The 20218-nt window shown below is 39.3% G+C and overlaps 1 protein-coding gene across 1 annotated transcript in view; it reads right to left on the reverse strand.

Annotated features, from left to right (window-relative positions):
- Window positions 1–1975: 1975 nt before the first annotated feature.
- Window positions 1976–20218, reverse strand: part of SCYL2 (SCY1 like pseudokinase 2) — a 65723-nt gene continuing 47480 nt past the window's right edge. Inside the window, exons 14-18 of the mRNA XM_077472293.1 lie at window positions 19988–20088; window positions 19350–19416; window positions 15582–15671; window positions 7098–7217; window positions 1976–6752 (exon numbers count right to left, since the gene is read on the reverse strand). Coding sequence (XP_077328419.1) covers window positions 6102–6752; window positions 7098–7217; window positions 15582–15671; window positions 19350–19416; window positions 19988–20088 — 1029 coding nt within the window. The 3' untranslated portion in view covers window positions 1976–6101. The remainder of the gene's footprint in view (window positions 6753–7097; window positions 7218–15581; window positions 15672–19349; window positions 19417–19987; window positions 20089–20218) is intronic.

Consider the following 20218-nt stretch of genomic DNA (forward strand, 5'->3'; position numbering starts at 1 on the left):
TGTAAACGCTATAACTTTTGCGCAAACCAATCACTAATTGCGATTTTTTTTTACCAAAAATATGTAGAAGAATACGTATCAGTCTAAACTGAGGAAAAAAAAAGTTTTCATATTTTTTTGGGGATATTTACTATAGCAAAAAGTAAAAAATATTGCATTTTTTTCAAAATTGTCGCTCTATTTTTGTTTAAAAGAAAGCTCTATTTGTGGGAAAAAAAGAACGCCAATTTTGTTTGGGGGCCACTTTGCACGACCGCGCAATCGTCAGTTAAAGCGACGCAGTGCCGAATCGCAAAAAGGGGCCTGGTCATTTGGCTGCAAATTGGTCCGGGCTTAAGTGGTTAAGCCAGCATGATTGTCAGTAAAAACAGGATACATATCTCAATGTCCAACTCTTAAATTGTATAGTGTCTGACAGCTTAATACTGTATGTATTACCCTTTCCCTTCAGTGAACAGTGTACTTTCTTAAAACATTTGAAAAAGCCTCCATCCCAGGAGAGTTGACAATGAAGGGGCTGCTGTAGCTGACAATAGTGTCCATATCATGTATTTTCCCCTTCTGTGTGCTTTGCCATTAAATACAAAAACTGTTGTTGGGCCAATATAGGCTGTGCTGGGCAGCAGCAATATGAGTTTTTATTTTAAATAATCAGTGTTAGTGGTGCAGGAACTAAAGTCAGACACTCAGATGCTGAAAAAAGTTGCAAAAGTTAATACCACACAGTAATGCTTCCAAAATGTATCCCCTTTGCTCAACATGTGATATCACAGATCATATTATTGAGTACAGTTTTCAAGATCTTAAAGCAACATCTTTTATTGCCAAGGTTTACAGAAACCACTTCCAAATATTCATTCTATGGACAATTTACTGGCACATAATCAAAAAAATGGTGCCAAATGTCCCAGTTATTGCTCTGTTGATTGCTACCATCCAACTTCTTTCACGGTGTAGAAAAGGTAAAGCCAGGCTGTCAATCAAATACACCTCTGACCTTCCCCTCCAATGACATGCACATGTCACTGCCTTCTGTCACTTCAGTGTCCAGGGGTTTTTGTTAGAGATATAAATAAATACTGCGTTTGGACAAAAAGTTACCATTTGCATTTCAATAAACAGTGCTTTGTCTACCTAGGCTGCAAAATTTTGCTGGCCAATAACCAAGCCTCTCTGATAGCAGTGAGACAACACATTGAAAACTGGTTCCTGATACAGAGCTGGACGGTCTGTCAATTTGACAGCCAAGCTCCACAGATTACAATGGGACGGGACTGCTGACAGATACACAGAGATAGACCAGGTGCCACACACAGAAAACCTAGTACTGCAGGCTACTCCAGGGCAAAAACTTTGGCAAATGTTATTTCCAAAAACATTTACTGGATGAACAGTGTTTTCTTGATGTGAGCCAAGAAAGACGACTTCTTCTCAAAGCTTAGAATGACTGACAGGTTCACTTTAAGGCTCCATTCACATCTGTACGACTCCAAAGTTGCGCTGACTTTGTAGTGTAACTTTGGATTAGTGCAACTTGGTTGAGACTTTGGCTTTGACCAGTCATAATGGACAACTGTTGCACACAAGTTGCATTGTATAACATTCAGGTATGACGTTCATGCAACTTCTGAGCATCTACATTGAAGTCACGCAACTTTAAGTCACGCATATATGAATGGTTGTCATTGGAAAACAACTTGTCATGCAACTTTGATGTCCAAAGTTGCATGACAAGTCTAAATGGGAATGGAGCCTAAATTAAAGGTTTTCCTTCAAATATAAAGTGAAACTGAGTTGAACTCGAAAAGTTTAGACTAGAACATTCATGTAATTAAGGTGTATTAATCAGCTTCTGTGATGTCCCTGTCCTCTTTGGGTATAAACATCAGTAATAGGGGCAGGTTTAACAGCAGAGTTCAAAAAATGATCATCCACACTTTTATCAATAGAAAATACACAAACATTCTTTAAAGAGTGCTGTAACCAGGCTTCGTTTATTAATGGTCTCCTTATAAACATTTTGTTCAAAACTAACAACACAAACGAGATTGATAACATCACGCACAAACTTCAAAGAGCGTGTTAAGAATTCAGATGATTTACAATTTTATATATTATTTAAAGTATATTGTTGACTCCTTAAATATTATGTAGCAAATCCATATACACCATAAGGCCCCGTGGTCTTCAACATTAACTAGATAAACATAATCTAATTTAAAAAAAAGGTGGAGAGTCACTATTAATCAAACCTATTTGATTATATACACAATCCCAGAACACAGTAAGCTAAACAGGAAATCAACCAAATTGGAGGAGAAGAAAAAAAAGCAAACATTTCCTATTTAGGACCTAAAAGCTGCAGGTGGCCATATTGCTTGGTTTGTGACGTTATCTGTGCCGAGTATTCCTGGAATGTAGCATTAAAGAGAAAATCTGCAGTGTTCTGATCAAATGAGTGTCTGGGAAAAAAAAGGTAGGAATTGGAGTAATTAAAGAAGCTTTTGCCCTTAGCAACCAGATCGTATGTATCATTTTACTAGTGTAAGTAGGAAAATAAAACAAATGCTTGTCATCCCTTCCAGCACTCCAGGAGTCACTTTTAGAATATGAACAGCTGATATTTTTTGACAATGATCATATGAAATATAACTGTTTAACTAGAAGATCCATTTGCAATGCAATTGCCTAAAAATAAAAAATAAAATAAAAAATGCAGTGCAAATATATGATTTTCTTTGGAACATTAATTTTCCCTCTGTAAATAAAAAAAAATCCATTATATTCTAAAAAGGTAAATTTAGGCATTTTAGTTTTCAAACAATACACACTGACCAGTTGCAACAACCAGTGAAAAATATATTTAGCATAATTAGGACAGTGGTATATTGTATTGTATGCGTAGTAATTCATGTAATTTTTTGTGCCATTTAATTATAGAATTTTTAAATATTCATGAATTCTGTCATTACTGCAACAAAATGGTGGCTTAAACAAAAACAAATATATAAAAATATGCTGCTATACTAGGAAATAAAAAAAAGGACAAACATTCACAGTGGTCATTAAATCCAAACAATTAAGTTATTCTGGTAATGCTGGCAATAAGCCTATTATGCACACTACAGCTCAAAGAGTTTACAGGCATTTGCTTTTACAGGCAGAAAAAAAACCCACCAAAGTTGCGTTTTTGAGAGGAGCTTTCGAGCAAAAAAGAGGCCTAAGTGCCCAAAATGCGGGAAAAAGCACGAAAGGGCACGAAAGAAAAAACACAAAGAAAAAAAAAAAATTGGAAAAATTAGCTGAGAGAAGGGATGGTGAAAAAAAAAAAAAAAAAAAAAACGCTTATGCTCAATAAAGCTCAATAAAAATGTGCAAAAAAATGTGCAAAAGAGCCCAAAAAAGTAAAAGCTTCTTCTAGCTGATAGAAAAGCTAAAATGCCTGTAAAAGCAGCTTTTTTTGGGGGGGGGGGGCTGCAGTGTGCATGAGCCCTTAAGGTACAGGATTGTAAATGGAAAAATATTTGAGGCAGAGACCTTTTGTATGATAACCACAACGGCAACAAATGCAACAGTGTTCAGTCTGTGGTCCTCATAATGGCGGAAGCCAATTATGTCAAGGTAAAAAGTATAATAAATATTTAAAAGGAACCTGAAAGGATGCAGATATGGGCAGTGCTGCTGCTGCTAAGGTGGATCAGAGGTAATCTGAAATCTGACAGTTGCCTACTTTACAAGTAACAGTTGTCTCTGGCAGCCTAGCTAAAGTACTAGGGTCAGACAAACTAAGTGCAAATTATATGTAAAAGGTTCAGCTTAAATGCCATTATTATTTAATGTAAATAAATGATATATCAGATCTAAATAACTTAGGGTGTCACTACATGGACATCTTTTGATGAGTGCTGTAATTGATTCAAGCACTGCCTAGGACTATAGAGGCTAACACATGAGCAATTACAACCATTGCAAATGGCTGGAAAAAGTCAACAAATTACAGAATGTGTGTCTGGGGCTGCTGGGTAAGAGCCTTTAACAACAGTCATACAGAACTCTGAATTATGTTTTTTTTTTTAAATAGAACATCCACTCCTTTCCAAAGTGTTTGAAAATCTCACTGATTAAGATAATTTCTAATACTCCAATGAGCAACAGGCAATAGTTTCTATGTGCAAATGACACCCCAAAGTCAGCTGAAGCTGGTAAGAAACGTCAATAGATTACAGCCAGTGTGGTGGTATTGACAAGACAGTCAGACGCCCCACCTCAAGCTAACCTCTGTACAAGTTCCTCAAAATAAGGCAGTAATGCCACGTACACACAACCAGACTTTATGGCAGACTAGGTCCGAAGGGATTAGCCCGGACAATCCGATCTTGTGTGGGCTAGTCTGATTGTTTTTCAAAAAAAGATTTAAAAAAATCCAACTGACCTAGAAATAGGACTTTTCAAATCTATCCGACGGAATAAAATTAGGAAAACCGTTTGTCTGTGTCCTGGTCCGAAGGACCAAATACGACGCAAGGGAAGCTACTGGCTATTGAACTTCCTTGTTCAGTCCCGTTTACGCCATCATGTTCAAAATGAACGGACTTTAGTCCTTCGTGTGTGGGAAAGTCCATCAGAACTCTGCCGAAAGTCCGTCGGGAAGATCGTTGGACCTAGTCTGCCTGGAAATTCTGGTCGTGTGTACGCGGCATTAGAAGTAGTTCATGAAAAGTACTTCATCAAGCAAAAACCTCTGATAAGAAAAGGGTTTGCAACTGCTGATACTATGAATTTTATAACAACCAGGAACCTTAACCATAAAACACAAAGCTCTGCTGGCTAAAAGATTGGGATGTTTCTGTCAATCCCAGATAGATACACAAGAGCATATTCACAGATTTCATCTTTTTTCGCAGGATATGTGCAAAGAAGCTTGTGTATGTTAAACATAGGTAAATGTTTTGTAGACTGGACTGTTTGCTAATTAATTATAAGGAAAATTACCATCTGTAGGTAATTTTGGAAAAGAGATGGGCACAAAAAAATAAATAAAATAAAATTAAAAAAAAGATACTCCCATGATACAGTTAGGACCCGTTACAGTGCTTGGGTAGGCTAGAATATGTGACAAAAAGGAAGGACAGCAACACAACACATTTTACATTGAAGTAACAATCGTTCTTTTCTGACTTAGGGCCTCTTTTCCTAAGCAAATTAAGAACCTGTTAAGAAAATGTGCGAAACGAAAAAAATATTTATACATTTTTTTAAAATTATAAATAAACATACCAGTTGTAACTGAAATGAGGAAAAATATACGTTGTTGGAATTAAAATGATAAAACATGCAGCATATCTGCGGAGGGTCTGCTGAGAACAAATGTCATTAACTTCATTAAAAGAACAAAAACATATACATTTGCAGATCTGTTGACATGCTCTAAAAGGTAAGGAATGTTTTTCTAATCTTAAATTTGGTGAAAAACAGGAAAAAACTTGATATTAATATTTAAGGCTGAAAGTGCTTCTCAATACCACTAAGGTATTAGTTTTCTTTTACAGTAGTACAAGTCAAGGGGGGGGGGGGGGGGAACACCTTTGCTCTTGGAAAATCTTATTTTAAAACTTGTCAATACCCTGAGGAAGATGTAATAAAATGTGAAAAAAATCAGATTTTGGTTAAGTGGATATATTCATGAATCCCAGTTGCAATAACTGTGAGCCCACTACCCCAAACTAAAATACGGACATGATAAAAAACATATCTTTGTAGTTGGAACCGCAATCTGCAATGTCTTGTCAGAAGAAGCCTGAGAATGTTGAGAATGCAGAGAAGGTTCGCGAGTCTTAAAAGTATAGCCATGTAGAATTTTGAGATATGATTAAACAGTACACTTTTGGTGATATTCTGTGTTTTTCTGTAGACGCTTTTACAAAAAGAAGATCAATTGCCTATAGAAATCAGCTAATATAACCACAGGGTCATCACATAATGTAGGGAAGAAACAATAAAACATACATTTTGGAAATCTTGTAATATCACAATGGTAGGGTAGAACCAAGAGATCTCAAGCAGGCCAAAGACAATTATAAAACAATCCTTGAAAAAGTTATTTAGCCAAAAAGGTCTTTTAAATCATTGCTAGCTGAACTGCTATTTTTCATTGTGGTTGCTGGCTGCGTAAAGCCTTGAGGATTAAAAAATGGGTTAGATTGGACGCCAAAGCCAGTTTGTCCAGTCACGCCTGTCTGTGTCACTGTGCCACTCATATTTTGAGAACTTGGTGGGGGTGCAAATTGATTGAGCCAGGGATTCGGTTGCGACATCTGGTTCAGACTCACTTTGGGTTTTTGTGGGCCAAAGAGATTGTCCAATGGTAACATGGCAGCAGAAGGCTTGCTCAATGAGTTCTGCTGCAGCACACCGGGAGGGCTGCTTATTGTACTGAAGTTCTGCATGCTATTTGGGGTTGACATAAGAGCCATTTTGTTCATTCCCATGGGAACTGTGCCAGTGAAGAAGTTCTGATTAGGAGTTACAGACCCCATGTTCCCAAATCCAGAAGGCTGGAACCCTGTGTTTGAGTTAAGACCATTCTGGACATTTCGGTTTAAGCTCATGTTATCAACAGGTGCTGGGTATCCAATATTTCCAGGCATGTTACTGAGCGAAGGAAAGCCACTCATGGCTGGTTTAGCATTGACGCTTGACTGGCTGTTGAGAGAGGTCATGTTCTCCATCAGTGTCTTTGTAAGGTCCTTTGTCTGGAGAAAAATCAAGCGCAAATTCAGCTCTAAACCTTTACATAAAAACAATCTACACAAACATACATATGCTAGACCTATAAACAATTGGTGAATAATTTTATTCTCCTGAATATATGCAGGAAATTTGTCCTCTGCAGAAAATCATACTATTCATGAATTATAATTGTCTGATTACAAACTGTGAAGTGAGTACTCTGCAATCTGTCCCATAAACACGACAGGTTTCCTTTCTTTGTCCTAATTGGATTTCAGACTAGTCAGTGCTCAGTAAAAATATTGCCCTTCTAAGCCCAGCTTTAGACTTTCCATTTCCAGCCAGCAAGACTGCACATCCCTCCTTACCGGTTTTACTGAAGCAGCTGGCGTCATTGCGGTGGGTTTGAGAGGCTGCTGGCTTTTCATCTTCTGGACTTGCTCCTGCTCTTTTGCAAGTTTTTGCTTCTCTTCAAGTGTAAGTGATACCTTATAAAACAAATCATGTGTCACTCAAAGTAGCAAATAAATATAAAACCTCTTCCTTTGAAGTGAAAATCCAAAAGACAAACATATAATATTCTGGTTATAAAACAAACCCAGGCAAAAGGGTGAAATTGATCAACCAAGCTTTAACCCCCCTAGCGGTAATCCCGAGGCAGACTCGGGATCGCATCGCTGGATGCAGGGGAGGACACAGGGAGAGTTACATACCTTGTCCCCTGGATCCAGCGATGTCCTCTGCGCTGTGTGGTCGAGCTGTCCTCCGCTCGATTCACAGTGCCGTATGCTGCTGAGCTCCGTTCCCTGCGTCGTTACGGCGCACGGGAACGGAGAATGGCGGCAAATTCAAAAAAGTAAAAGCACACAAAACACACACAGCACTGTAATCTTACAGATTACAGTACTGTATTAAAAAATACACACCCCCTTTGTCCCTAGTGGTCTGTGCAATGCCCTGCATGCCCTTTTATATTATAAATACTGTTTTTTCTGCCTGAAATTTGGAGATTGTCCATAGCAACCAAAAAATTTCCCTTTTTCAATGTTTTAGGATTTGATTACATTATTGAATAATTTTTATTATTCTTTATTATATTATAAACTCATACCAGGGATGTCTGCTAGACTCTGGTTTGAACAGATTTAAGAGAGTTATTCCTAAGAATTACAGGACTACAATATAAAAACGCCAAATTTCCATGCAAAATTATTGTACCGCTTTCAGCACCTAAATCCAGACTGAATCATACCGCCACAGAGGTTAATATAGATATATCATGATTTCAAAAGCTGTCTATAGTATCCCTATTATCCTATAAGGAGTTAAAATTGAGGGAATTTTCACATGCAGAAGCCATTTTATTTGCCATTATATATTTTGGTGTGTAGGCATGCTCCATCCAGTGAACAACGAGGAGGTGAAGAAAGAAAACAGGTGGGAAGAATAGGGAAAAAAGAAGTAAGAACTATACAAAAAGAGCAAAAGGAAAGTTAAAGGATAAGTTTGCCTTTTTAACCACTACAATACAGGGCACTTTCGCCCCCTTCCTTCCCAGCCCAATTTTCAGATTTCATCGCTCTCGCAATTTCAATGACAATTGCACGGTCATGCTACGCTGTACCCAAATGAAATTTGTATAATTTTGTTTGCACAAATAGAGCTTTATTTTGGTGGTATTTATTCACGACTCCTTTTTTTATTTTTTGTGATATAAGTGAAAAAAGAGTGGAAATTTGGAGAAAAAAAAACAATATTTTCTTCTATTTTAAAACAAATCCAATAAAATCGAATTTTGTCATAAATTTAAGCCAAAATGTATTCCACTACATGTCTTTGGTAAAAAAAAAAATTTGGTTAAGTGTATAATAATTGGTTTGTGTGATCACGGACATATGTACGCAAATGATCACGGACATATGTGTGCAGATAATCATTGGGACATGTGATTTTATTGGGACATATGTGGGGGGTTTTTATTATTGGGGACATGTGTTTTTATTGTGTGGGGACAGTGTGTTTATACTGTGTGGTGTGTTGTGTGTTTTCACTAGACTGGTGATCAGTGAGTAAAAAGCTGTAAAAAACAGCTCATACTCACTGATCACCAGCCGGCTGCAGCGATCCGCTCTCCTCTCCTCATCGACAACTTCTGTGTCAGGAGAGGAGAGCCAATAGCCTAGCAACCGGCTGTTTGATGATATCGCATGATGGCCGTGATTGGACACGACCGTCATGTGATCAGGAGGGCCAAACGCAGAGCCCTCCTGCCGATCCGGGATGTGCCATGTCCGGGTGACACGAGCGCATCGGGATCGCGCCGCTGCAAGTGCAATCGCCCTACTTCTGAAGGACATTCAGGAACGTCCACTCAGAAGTAGAGAGCTCCCACCCGGCTGTATATATACATTGGTTGGGTGGGAAGTAGTTTAAAAAAACAAAACATCTTTTTGCAGGTAAAAAGTGTGCATTTATTCTTATTTTCACTTGGAGCCTGTAAAGAATTGCACCTGTGATCAGCAGATCATGGGTGCCATGCAGGACTCTTGCAGGCTCGTCAGTGTATCTTTCTGCTCGTACCTGGTACGAGCAGGCAGATACACACTGACAGGAAGAGACAATCAACTACCACAGTGTTTAACAGGGCCAGGGTAGTTCATTGAGAACTACAAGCCGACAGCCACAAAGGCTGTCTGGACTTGTAGTTTTCCCATTCACAGAACACTCTGAATGGATGACATGGCCGGGCGGGTGGAGACCTGCCGGGAAACCCCAGCCACCAGCCGGCACATCCACCGGCTGGCCAGAGTCCCGAACAAAGCCGGAATGGGCTTCGATCATGTTTCCGATGTAGTAGCCTGGAAGCAACATCACTTCCAGTTCACTCGGCTGCCAATGTCACCACAGTATTCCAAAACGCAGATTTTGGCGTTTTGAATAATTTTCAGTGCAAAGGAGGGACTTGGGCTGTTTTGGACCCCAGATCCCTCCATAAAGAGTACCTGTCACCAACTATTACTGTCACAAGTGACGTTTACATTCCTTGTGTTGGAAAACGACATGGTCCAATGTCATATTTCTGGATTTTCAAAATACCTGTTTTTATTCCCAAGATCAGCCAGGCTTCCATGGTTTTTGAAAGGATGAGATATTCACACTCCCTGGAGGACAGGATGCCCCCCAGGTTGGAATGTAGCCCGTTAAGCCTCTAGCTGTGCATGACAATGCTGGTTCCGAGCTGTCTATGAGAATTCCTGATTAACTGCTCTACTTGCGAGTTTCAAAGAGCCTGACTGGCAGAGATAATTGATGAATTTAGATACAGAAGATCAAAGACCCAGATATCTGTGAAGGTTTGACTCAGGTCGGACAGTGGTAATTCATGGACAAACACTGCCCCCTAGTGGACAATACCCAAGGACGGTCAATAATATAACCTGTTGAGGAGGAACGCCCCCCGGGACACTCTGATTCGTCCAAAATAGAGTTGGGCTGGCAATGGGAGGGGGTTTGGCTGAGGTGTCATTGTAAAAAGGGAGGTTTCAAACAGAGCTCTCTCTTTTTCAACATCTTGAGACCAGCCCAGGAGTCTAGCTAGAGGATGTGATAAGTTTATTGTTGTATTGTGTTCTGATTGTAAGCTTTGTAACATTGTGATTTCTTTTAATACCTTTATAGTGTTTCTTTCTAATTCTGCTGTGTAGTATATTCTTATTTTCTTGGGAAATAAATGTAACATTGTTTACTAAGCAGATGTGTTTGTTATATCATTGTGCTTATCAGACTCTTTAGACTAGCTAATTTATAGGGATAGGCAAGTTAATACATGTATGCAATAGTTATATATATATAGGATATATTAGATTGTATAATTACTTCACCTTGTGACAATAAAAGTGATCAGATTTTTAAAAGAAAATAAATACATAAATAAAATAAATAAGAAAAAAAAAAAATGTTTAACCCCCCCCCCCCCCGTCCCTGCACAACAAAGAAAATGCATACGTAAGTTGCGCCCACAAATGTAAATGGCGTTCAAATCACACATGTGAGGTATAGGACGTGACCGCCAGAGGGAGAGCGGGAGCAATAACTAGCAAAACATCTCCTCTGTAACTCACCATTCCATAGGTGTGCGCAATTTTAAACCATAACATGCTAGGTGTCTATTTACTTGGTGAAACATCACAATATACAAATAAATTGGGCGAACTTTAACGTTTAGTTTTTTTTTTTTTTATTCAGTTAAGTGTATTTTTTCCCCCCAAAAATGTGTGCTGCGCAAATATTTTTATGTTATTCTCCAGAGTCTTTGCTAAAAATATATATAATGTTTGGTAGTTCTAAGTAATTTTCTAGCTAAAAAATAGGATTTTTATAACAGCTTACCTGTAAAATCCTTTTCTTTTGAAGTACATCACGGGACACAGAGCCATAGTAATTACTATGTGGGTTATAGTCCACCTTCAGGTGCTGTACACTGGCACACCCTAAACAGGAAGTTGCCTCCCTATATAACCCCTCCCATACCAGAGTAGCTCAGTTTTGTAGACAAGCAATACACGTGTATACTAGAAAGAGGGGCGGGACCTCTCTGTCCGGTGGTGTACGTCAAAAGAAAAGGATTTTACAGGTAAGCTGTTATAAAAATCCTATTATCTTTAATCGTACATCACGGGACACAAAGTCATAGTAATTACTATGTAGAATGTCCCAGAGCAGTGCCAACTGAGGGGAGGTAGACAACAAAAGTAGGGCACCATGAGATCATAGGACTTATACTGCCGCCTGCAATACACTGCGCCCAAAGGCGACATCCTCATGTCTTTTTACATCCACCTGATAGAATCTGGTAAATGTAAGGATTGAAGACCAAGTTGCGGCCTTGCAGATTTGAGCCATGGAGGCTTGGTGATGCACTGCCCATGAAGCACTAACAGCCCTAGAGGAGTAAGTTTTGATTTGAGAGGGTAGAAACTACCTCTTTAAACCATAAGCTAGAACGTTTCTTCAGAGTGTGGGTCTCAATAGCCAAACCATTAAGTTTAGCGTTTGTAAAATAGGATGGAATACCGGACCTTGCGAAAGAAGGTCTGGCCATAGCGGTAGGGTTAATGGGTCCCCTACTGTCATCTTTACGATCCTTGCATACCAAGATTTCCTGGGCCCCGCTGGAGGCCACAAGAATCACCGACTTCCCTTCCTGCTTGATCCTGCGAAGAAGTCGTGGACAAAAGCAGAATAGGAAGGAATGCATAAATCAGTGAGAACTGATTCCACGGGAATAGCAAGGGTGAAGGAACCATTTTCCCAGGAACAACTGCTGACAACTCAAGTATTCCACCTGCCAATTTTCTATTCCTAGAATAAAGACCGCCGATAGGCAAAGTACATGGTTTTCTGCCCAAGATAAGATATGATTCACCTTTCTCTAGGCCGAACAACTTTTTGTGCCCCCTTGGTGATCAATATAGGCCATTGCTGTGGCATAGTTGGATTGAATCCTGGCAGGACAATACTGTAAACTGAACGTTCAGGCCCTCAGAACAAAGTGCTCTGCCTGAATTTCTAGAATAATGGGCAAGTCAATTTCTGATCTGGGCCACTTCAGTGGTAACTGAAGGAATGATTTTCCCCTTTGCAGATTTTTGGATATTAACCATTACGCTCCGGCGTACCCAGCCTACAGTACCTGATATTTCCAGATGGTCCATCCAGGTGCTAACCAGGCCCGACCCTGCTTAGCCTCCAAAATGAGGACACTGGCGCCAACGCCCTGCTAAGCCATGTCCCCACCTCGCATTGCTCCCCCCCTTTCTCTTTCAAAAAGAGATTTCCTGCTCACGCACAGGCCCCCAATCTGACGGGATCGGCTTGTGAGGGAGGGATGGCATGGAAGACCTGGAAGCTATCGCCGAGTAGGGGCGGTGAAAGAAAACGGCATTGCCGATCGTTTTCAGGTCTACCTTATACTCCGCCTCATGAAGAGGGGAAGAGTTCAGCCCAGGTGGGGGTGTCTGGAGGAAGCAAACCCCCCCCCCAAACTTACCGGAGGTCTACCTGCTAGTTGGAGGAAAAAAAGTCTGCTGCTTCTGTGACACAGCATGATCTCTGTGCAAAGCATGAGAAGGTACGTGCTCCATACAGCCCCCAGTGGTGACACTTAGGCATGACAACATTTACTTTAAAAGAGACATTCTACAAGAAAATGTAAAAATTCCTTAGAAAACTCCACTTACCTTTCCCGCCGCAGGGTTTTCTGCGGTAAAACCAACAGTCCAGCTCTCTCTAAAAAGAGAAGCGTTTACAAGCAAAACCTTGGTTTCTTTGGACATGAGGCCCGGGTACCATTCAATTTGGCCTAAAAGACACTTTGAATGGATCTGGCTGCATAGCTAGCCCCAGCAAGGATACTCCCGGTATGGGAAGGGTTATATAGGAAGGCAACTTCCTGTTTAGGGTGTGTCAGTGTCCAGCACCTGAAGGTGGACTATAACCCACATAGTAATTACGATCGCTCTGTGTCCCGTGATGTACAATTAAAGAAATACAGATTTTAACTTGTAAACAACAAGTGTCAAAAATAGGCTTGGTCATTAAAGTGGTTGTATAGTCATATTTCCAGCTTTTACCTACAGGTAAGCCTATAATAAGGCTTACCTGTAGGTAAAAACAATATATCTCCTAAACCGTACAGGTTTAGGAGATATTCTTTTACCTACAGGTATTCCCCTCGCAATCAGCCACTGACTTCAGCGGCGCATGTGCTCCGGGATTCTCGGCTGACAGTCCGGCAGATGCCAGACCCTGCCGGGAAGAAAACTTTCAGCAAATTTCTGTGTTTTTGATTTGATTACATTACTAAATAAATGTTAGTATTATATTATTTGTTATAATTATTTATAGTTATTTATTACATTATAATTTATGATTTGTGTTTCAAACTTTATCAAACCTTATCATACCCAGGGATGTCTACTAGACTCTTATTTGGACAGATTTAAGTGAGTTATTGATAAGAATTACAGGCCTACAATATAAAACGCCAACTTTCTATGCAAAACAATGTACTGCTTTGAGCATCAAAAATCTGACATAATCATACTACCAGAGGTTAAAACCCCTGCAGTGTACATAGATCTCCCAGAGGGGAATGTTTTTTCTCAACAAAAGTGGAGTTACTCTTTAACCTTTTGCTGATTTCCGCTGAGCAGGCGGATGACAGGTCCATGTCCGCTCCATTAATGCAGAGCGGACACAGCCCGCTGTTCTCTATAGTGAGGTTGGATGGAAATGGACCACCTGTCCATTTCCATCTGATACCATCTGATCCAATCTCATAGATGGATGGGGAAAAGAATCCCCATCCGTCTGTTTTTAGCAGACTGGATCGGATGCAAGCACAAGTAATCTGACACACGTCCATTTACATCAGCCTCTCCATAGAGAACAATTGGGGGTCCGATTGGGTCTGCCTGTGCATTTTTCAGGTGGGCCCAATTGGTCTGCTTGTGTGAAAGGGGCCTAAGGCCTTGTTCACACAGCCTGTGTGACACAAGGCATGCACAGCGTACCTTTACAGGGATGCACAGGTGTTCTGGGCATCTGTGTGCAGGCCGTCCCATTGATGTAATTTGGGATGTAGCACCTGCATGAACAGAGCCGTTGCTCCCAATTTTACATCCATGTAGGTCCGCATTCATGTCCCTGAGCTCACACTGTATGCTTTCAGGGTCATGTACATACAACCACACGGATGCCTGTGCAGCTGTTACATCCCAATTGACATAAAGGGGACTGCCTGTACGGGGATGCATGGAACACCTATGCATGCCTGTCCAGGTAAACATGCCCCCCCCCATGGGCATACAATTTAGTATGCCACATGTGAAAGATGCTTTAGCAGGAATTTTGTTATATTGTGTTTATGTACGCTGTTAATGATTTTAGTGTATTTTTAGCGAAAATATTGATTTGATAAACATTTGCACAAATATTGCACTGCCTTAAAAAATCAGTAACACCTTTTTAGTCTACTGGCCATTGGCTTCCAGAAAATTTATGGTCTGGGGGGGTCTTTTACAAATCCTGAAAGCTGTAAGTGAAAAATGAAAACCTACAGATTTTAAGAGAAATTTGATATTTACATTTTTGCATATGTTCGATTTTCACCATTTGGCAAAAAGGCGCAATGTAAAAATTCACAAATATTTGTTATTTATTAACTCAATACAAGTCAAGCTTTTATATTTAGTAGGAAATTTGTAAAATGTGCTGTGTATTTATCTGCTAATCATGATTTTAGTGGATTTTTTGTAAATGTATTGTTTTGATAAACATTTGCACAAATATTGTGGGACCTTAGAAATCAGTAGCACCTTCTTTTTATTCTACTGGTCATGTGCTTTCAGAAAATATATGAGGGGTCTTTTACAAACCTTGAAAGCTACGAAAATAAAAAACACAAAGGAAAAATTGCAAAAATAGTCTGGCCACCTGAGGGTAAAAATGGAGCAAAGGGCCAGGCAGCGAAAGGGTTAAAAACTCCTTTAGTAAATCAGCCCATATAAGTCAGGCTTCCAACATCCAAGCCTGAGTGTCTATATTTGAACCAACGCCTCAATCTTCAGAAACATATCTGTTTATCGAGTTATAATATATACAATATTTTTGTGCTTCTCATTTATGAATAACCTACTAAATAATGGTGATTTGTAATAGTATGCTCATCAAATTACCAGGCTATTTCTACATAGACACACGACTAGCTATCTTCAGCAAAAGAAAACACAGTTGATGTTCCCCTTTCTTTTTATGTTTTTTTTTTTTGTATATATTCACAGAGTACCTACCTTGTTGGCCTGCTTTGGGACATGGCCATTTTCTTGTCTTTCACTTGCACCAGTAAGGAAATCTTGCCCCATGTCAAATGTTTTATCAGCCTGTTGAAAAATATATAGATAGATAGTTTCCAACATGCCCAACTATGTCATTTAGTTTCTATATCTTAGAGGATTTGCTGGGAAAAGGAAATAAACATAACTATCCCAGAGAAAGACTGGAATGCAGTCTGGTTTTCTGCTGCCTAGAGCTCTTTTAATATTCTAGCTTTAGAGAACTCTATACAAGTTATATTTTGTTGGTATAAAATAAATTCCTAAATATGTCCCAAATTATTCACCTCTTTGGTTCTGTGGCTGTGGACAAGCAGGAACTATGTTACATATACGGTTGCACCGATCTTAGTATCGGTGCCGATACTGAGTATTTGCACAAAGCATTGGGACTCGTGCAAATGCACCGATACCTGAAACTGATACTTGCAGGCTCGGTTCTTCAAGCTGTCAGTGGGTCTCCCCTGTTGACAGCTGAAATGGTAAAGAAGTAAAAAAAAAAAAAAAAAAAAGCAGCCGGAGATATTTATTAACAACATTGCTCATCCGCTGAAACACTAAAATAAAAAGAAAGATTGTTTCTTTTAGTATCTTTCTGTTTCTTCATCTGCAGAGCAAAGGGATGAACAAATGTTCCTTTGTTTAACCCATTATTAACCCTTAATTTACTCTAATCAGCCTTAATTAACTCCCTATTCTCCTCCACTTAATTTCCTGCTTTTTTTGTTCACATCTATTTAATAAACAATAGACAATTAAAACTTTTTTTTGTTTACTTTGTTAGTGAATATTTTTACACATATTAACATATATTTACACATTTCACTTTGAAAAAGCACAAAATAAAAAAACAAAAAAAAAAACAATTTATTTATTTAATTTATAAATAACTTTTCAAAGCTTTGTACCATTGCTGACAGCTGAAGAAAAAACAAAGCAGTTGCCATAGGCATCGGTAACTGGTATCGGCGAGTACTTAAAAAAAAAAAAAAAAAAAGAAATGCTATCGGTGCATCCTTAGTTACATATTTGGTGGCTGTGCCCTGAAGTTTGCAGACTCTGGATTAGGATTTATTTTCTTGTACATACAGTCCTAAATTGTAACTTATGCAAAGACCTTGTTTAAGCCCTTTTAAACAAACTGATTAGTAGAGGGTGAGGTTAACCCCCAGAGAGAGGGACCCCTCTTCTTTCCTCTTATTTTCCAAGTTACCTCCTATCCCCATACATAGATCCAATGGGTCTTTCAATGGTTTTTCTATCGGCCCCTCTGTTCACTCCACTATTTTTTCTTTCCTCCCCAAGACCCTATAGCTAATGCAGATACAGCAGACTACCATATAGAAGTTACCAAATCGGTACTCAAAAAATCTGGTCTCTTTTAAATCTAACGGTACCAAAATAAAGATCAATATATGCCATAGCTTTCTATTATTTTAACATTACTGAATAATCTATTCAACACTGTTACTCAACACATTCATAAAAAGAAGGTCAAGAGCAATCTTGGAATTTTGTATTAGATACAAGGACCTTTTATCGATACTGTATGTATCCATTATGTATATAGAATTGCATACTCTGTATTTGCAAAACTTTAAGAAAAAACACTCTGAACAAAAAATTATACAGATTAATCATGTTAAAAGTATCTATACAATTTTTGTTCTGAAAGAGGAGGATGGAGCATATTTTTATCTTTGATCTTTTATTTAAAAAAATGCTTAGATGCATTTTACACAATTCCTGCCACATAACTTACTTTTAATGCATGCATGCTTGAAGATTTTTATTGCAATCTTAATAGGCAGGTTGTCTTGAAGTAAAAGTCCAGTCAAAAGCTAACTGAGATTAAACCTACTCCCTCCCCTATTCTAAATCCCATGATAACTACAATGTAAAGAAAAGATGTGTATACTTAAAGGGTAAGTTCACGTTTACAGAACATCTGTAAGGTGAACTTACACTGGACCCCCTTCCCATTCCCCCGGTCCCGATGTACCCGAGTCCCACGATCAACCCACTGTGAGGCATTAGGTAGCCACTTCACCGGTCCCGGGATTTGAAATCCCTGCTGCTTAACCTCTTAAATGTACCACATAAAGGTACGTATAAGGAGGCATTCTAATTGGTCCAGTCAGGACCCATCTAGCCCATCCTGTCAGGGCTGGAGAAGAGGAGAGAAAGCCGTGGGGATTTCAAATCTCTAGACTTGCAAAGTGGCAACCTGATGTGTCACAAGCGGGTGATTGCAGGACTCCAGGTCAGTGAGATCTAGAGGGGGTGGAGAGGGGGGGTCCAGTGTGAGTTTACCTTAGAGATTTTTTTGTAAAGGTGAACTTACACTTTAATCTAAGGGTGCTTTGGTCTGGTCATGTGATTAGGTTCCAGTGCAGGCTTCAGGGGGGAGGAGGGACAGAGGATATTGGATGCCTCAAATTAAGTCTACGGGTGACATCACCACCAATGTTGTTGCTGCTCTCTCCTCTCAAGCCAGTTGCTGGGCAGTGGGGGGTTACCAGACCGGATAGCACTTAAATTAAGTAAGTATACACATCTTTCCTTTATAGAGTAGTACACATAGGGCTTAGAATAAGGGTGGGAGTAGGTTTAAGCTTAGTTGGCTTTTGATCGCACTTCTACATTAAACAAATGGGTTGGCGAAGAACCCTAATTCAGAAAGAACACATCTTGCCACCGAGTTGGGTACATACACTGACTGATCTCGGTTTCTGCTACTTCTGTTTTTACCAACACAATATTAATCAAGTATTCAAGTATTCAAGCTCTATATCAGTGGTCTCCAAACTACGGCCCTTTGGTTGCTTTTATCTGGCTCTTGAGGCACCATTTCATTCACTGTCACAAATGATGGGGCAAAATTCCTCCCAATGACACAAACGATAAGGCCCAATGACACCAATGATGGAACACAATTCCTCTCAATGAAGGGGCATAATTCCTCTCAATGACACCAATCATGGGGCAAAATTCCTCTCAATGACACCAATCATGGAGCAAAATTCCTCTCAATGACACCAATCATGGGGCAAAATTCCTCTCAATGACACCAATCATTGGGCAAAATTCCTCTCAATGACACCAATGATGGGGCAAAATTCCTCTCAATCACACCAATGATGGGGCATTCTTCCTACCAATGATTCCAACAATAGGGCACAATTCTTACCAATGACACCAACAATGAGGCAGGATTCCTACTCATGACGCCAACAATGGGGCAGGATTCCTACCCATGACACCAACAATGGGGCAGGATTCCTACCAATGATGGGACACAATTCCTATCAATGACACCAAAGATAGGGCATGTTTTTTTCCAACTGATGCCAAGACATTTTCTACCCCCAATGGACATGGTCTGGCCTACTTAAAGTTTGAAAGGCAGTAAACCAGCCCTTTGTTTAGAAAGTTTGGAGACCCCTGCCCTATATTATTTATGACTATGGAATAGACCAAATCACATTCAACAATTTTTTACTTTCACAGATTAACTATAAAAACAAGATGAATAAAAATGATCTCAGAAAAATATTCCAACTGTATTTGTTACTAACATGGTAGCAACTACCAAAATGAACATCTAGGGAGGAGGAGGCTCTGTTGTATATAACCTAGCCCATAGTACCAATAGTTGCATTATAGAAAACACAAGTAGAATGCAATTTTCTAAAAAAAAAAAAAAAATATGTTTTCTGTTATTACCTGATTGTTTGTCTTATTAGTTTGTTGCTCTGAAGTCATATTTAACTGACTTGAGATATCCAAAGATCTAGAACAGAAAGGATACAATATTTGTTTACAAGCTACTCTAACACTGGGCAAAGCACAGGTTCACTTTAACTTTAGATTGAATTGTTAACCACAGAGAATGGCCAAGTAGCTGAGGTTATTAAAATGTATCATGGGAATACATTGACATGCGATACTGTACTTACTAATATTCATTTCCTATTTTTCCGTTTCTCTAATCAAAATTATTGAAAAGGAAATAGTTTTTGCTTTGTATACTTAACCGCACAATTTTTGTGATGGTCATTTTGAAGTAGAACACAAATGCACAAAACAACACGAATGCTCATAAATAGTCTCATCACTTTTTAAGGCCTTTCGTTAATGCCAGAATTTAAAAATAAATACCTTAGCACCAGGGCCTCACAGTGAAAATCTAGCTCCCCACTCCCCATTTTTTTGGAAGTTAGTGTACCCATCACAATGAGCCCCAATATTGCTTTGGAAATCTCAAAGATGACAAATTAGCTGTACAGCCCAACAAGCGGGTGCATTAGGGTGACAGCTGTAGATGAACTAATGGAAAGTGTAAATAGGTAATGTCTGCTTACTTCTGTTGTTCTTGCATAACATGAAGCTGCTCCAGCTTGGTTTTATGCTCTGCCTCTAGCTTGCTCAACATCTCTTTAACCACAGCCATGAATGAATTGAACTGCAAAGGAAGGTAAAAGCTGTAAATTATTACAAGCATAAACAATCACTTTCATAGTGGTCTCTGTACCTTCCTACCCAGGGCTGTTTGCATTGCAGAATCACCCAATCTAACTGGGAAATGCCTAAAG

The sequence above is a fragment of the Lithobates pipiens genome, unplaced genomic scaffold, assembly GCF_037356315.1.
Source record: "Lithobates pipiens isolate NorthernLeopardFrog02 unplaced genomic scaffold, aLitPip1_a1.2 Scaffold_8, whole genome shotgun sequence".
Taxonomy (NCBI): domain Eukaryota; kingdom Metazoa; phylum Chordata; class Amphibia; order Anura; family Ranidae; genus Lithobates; species Lithobates pipiens.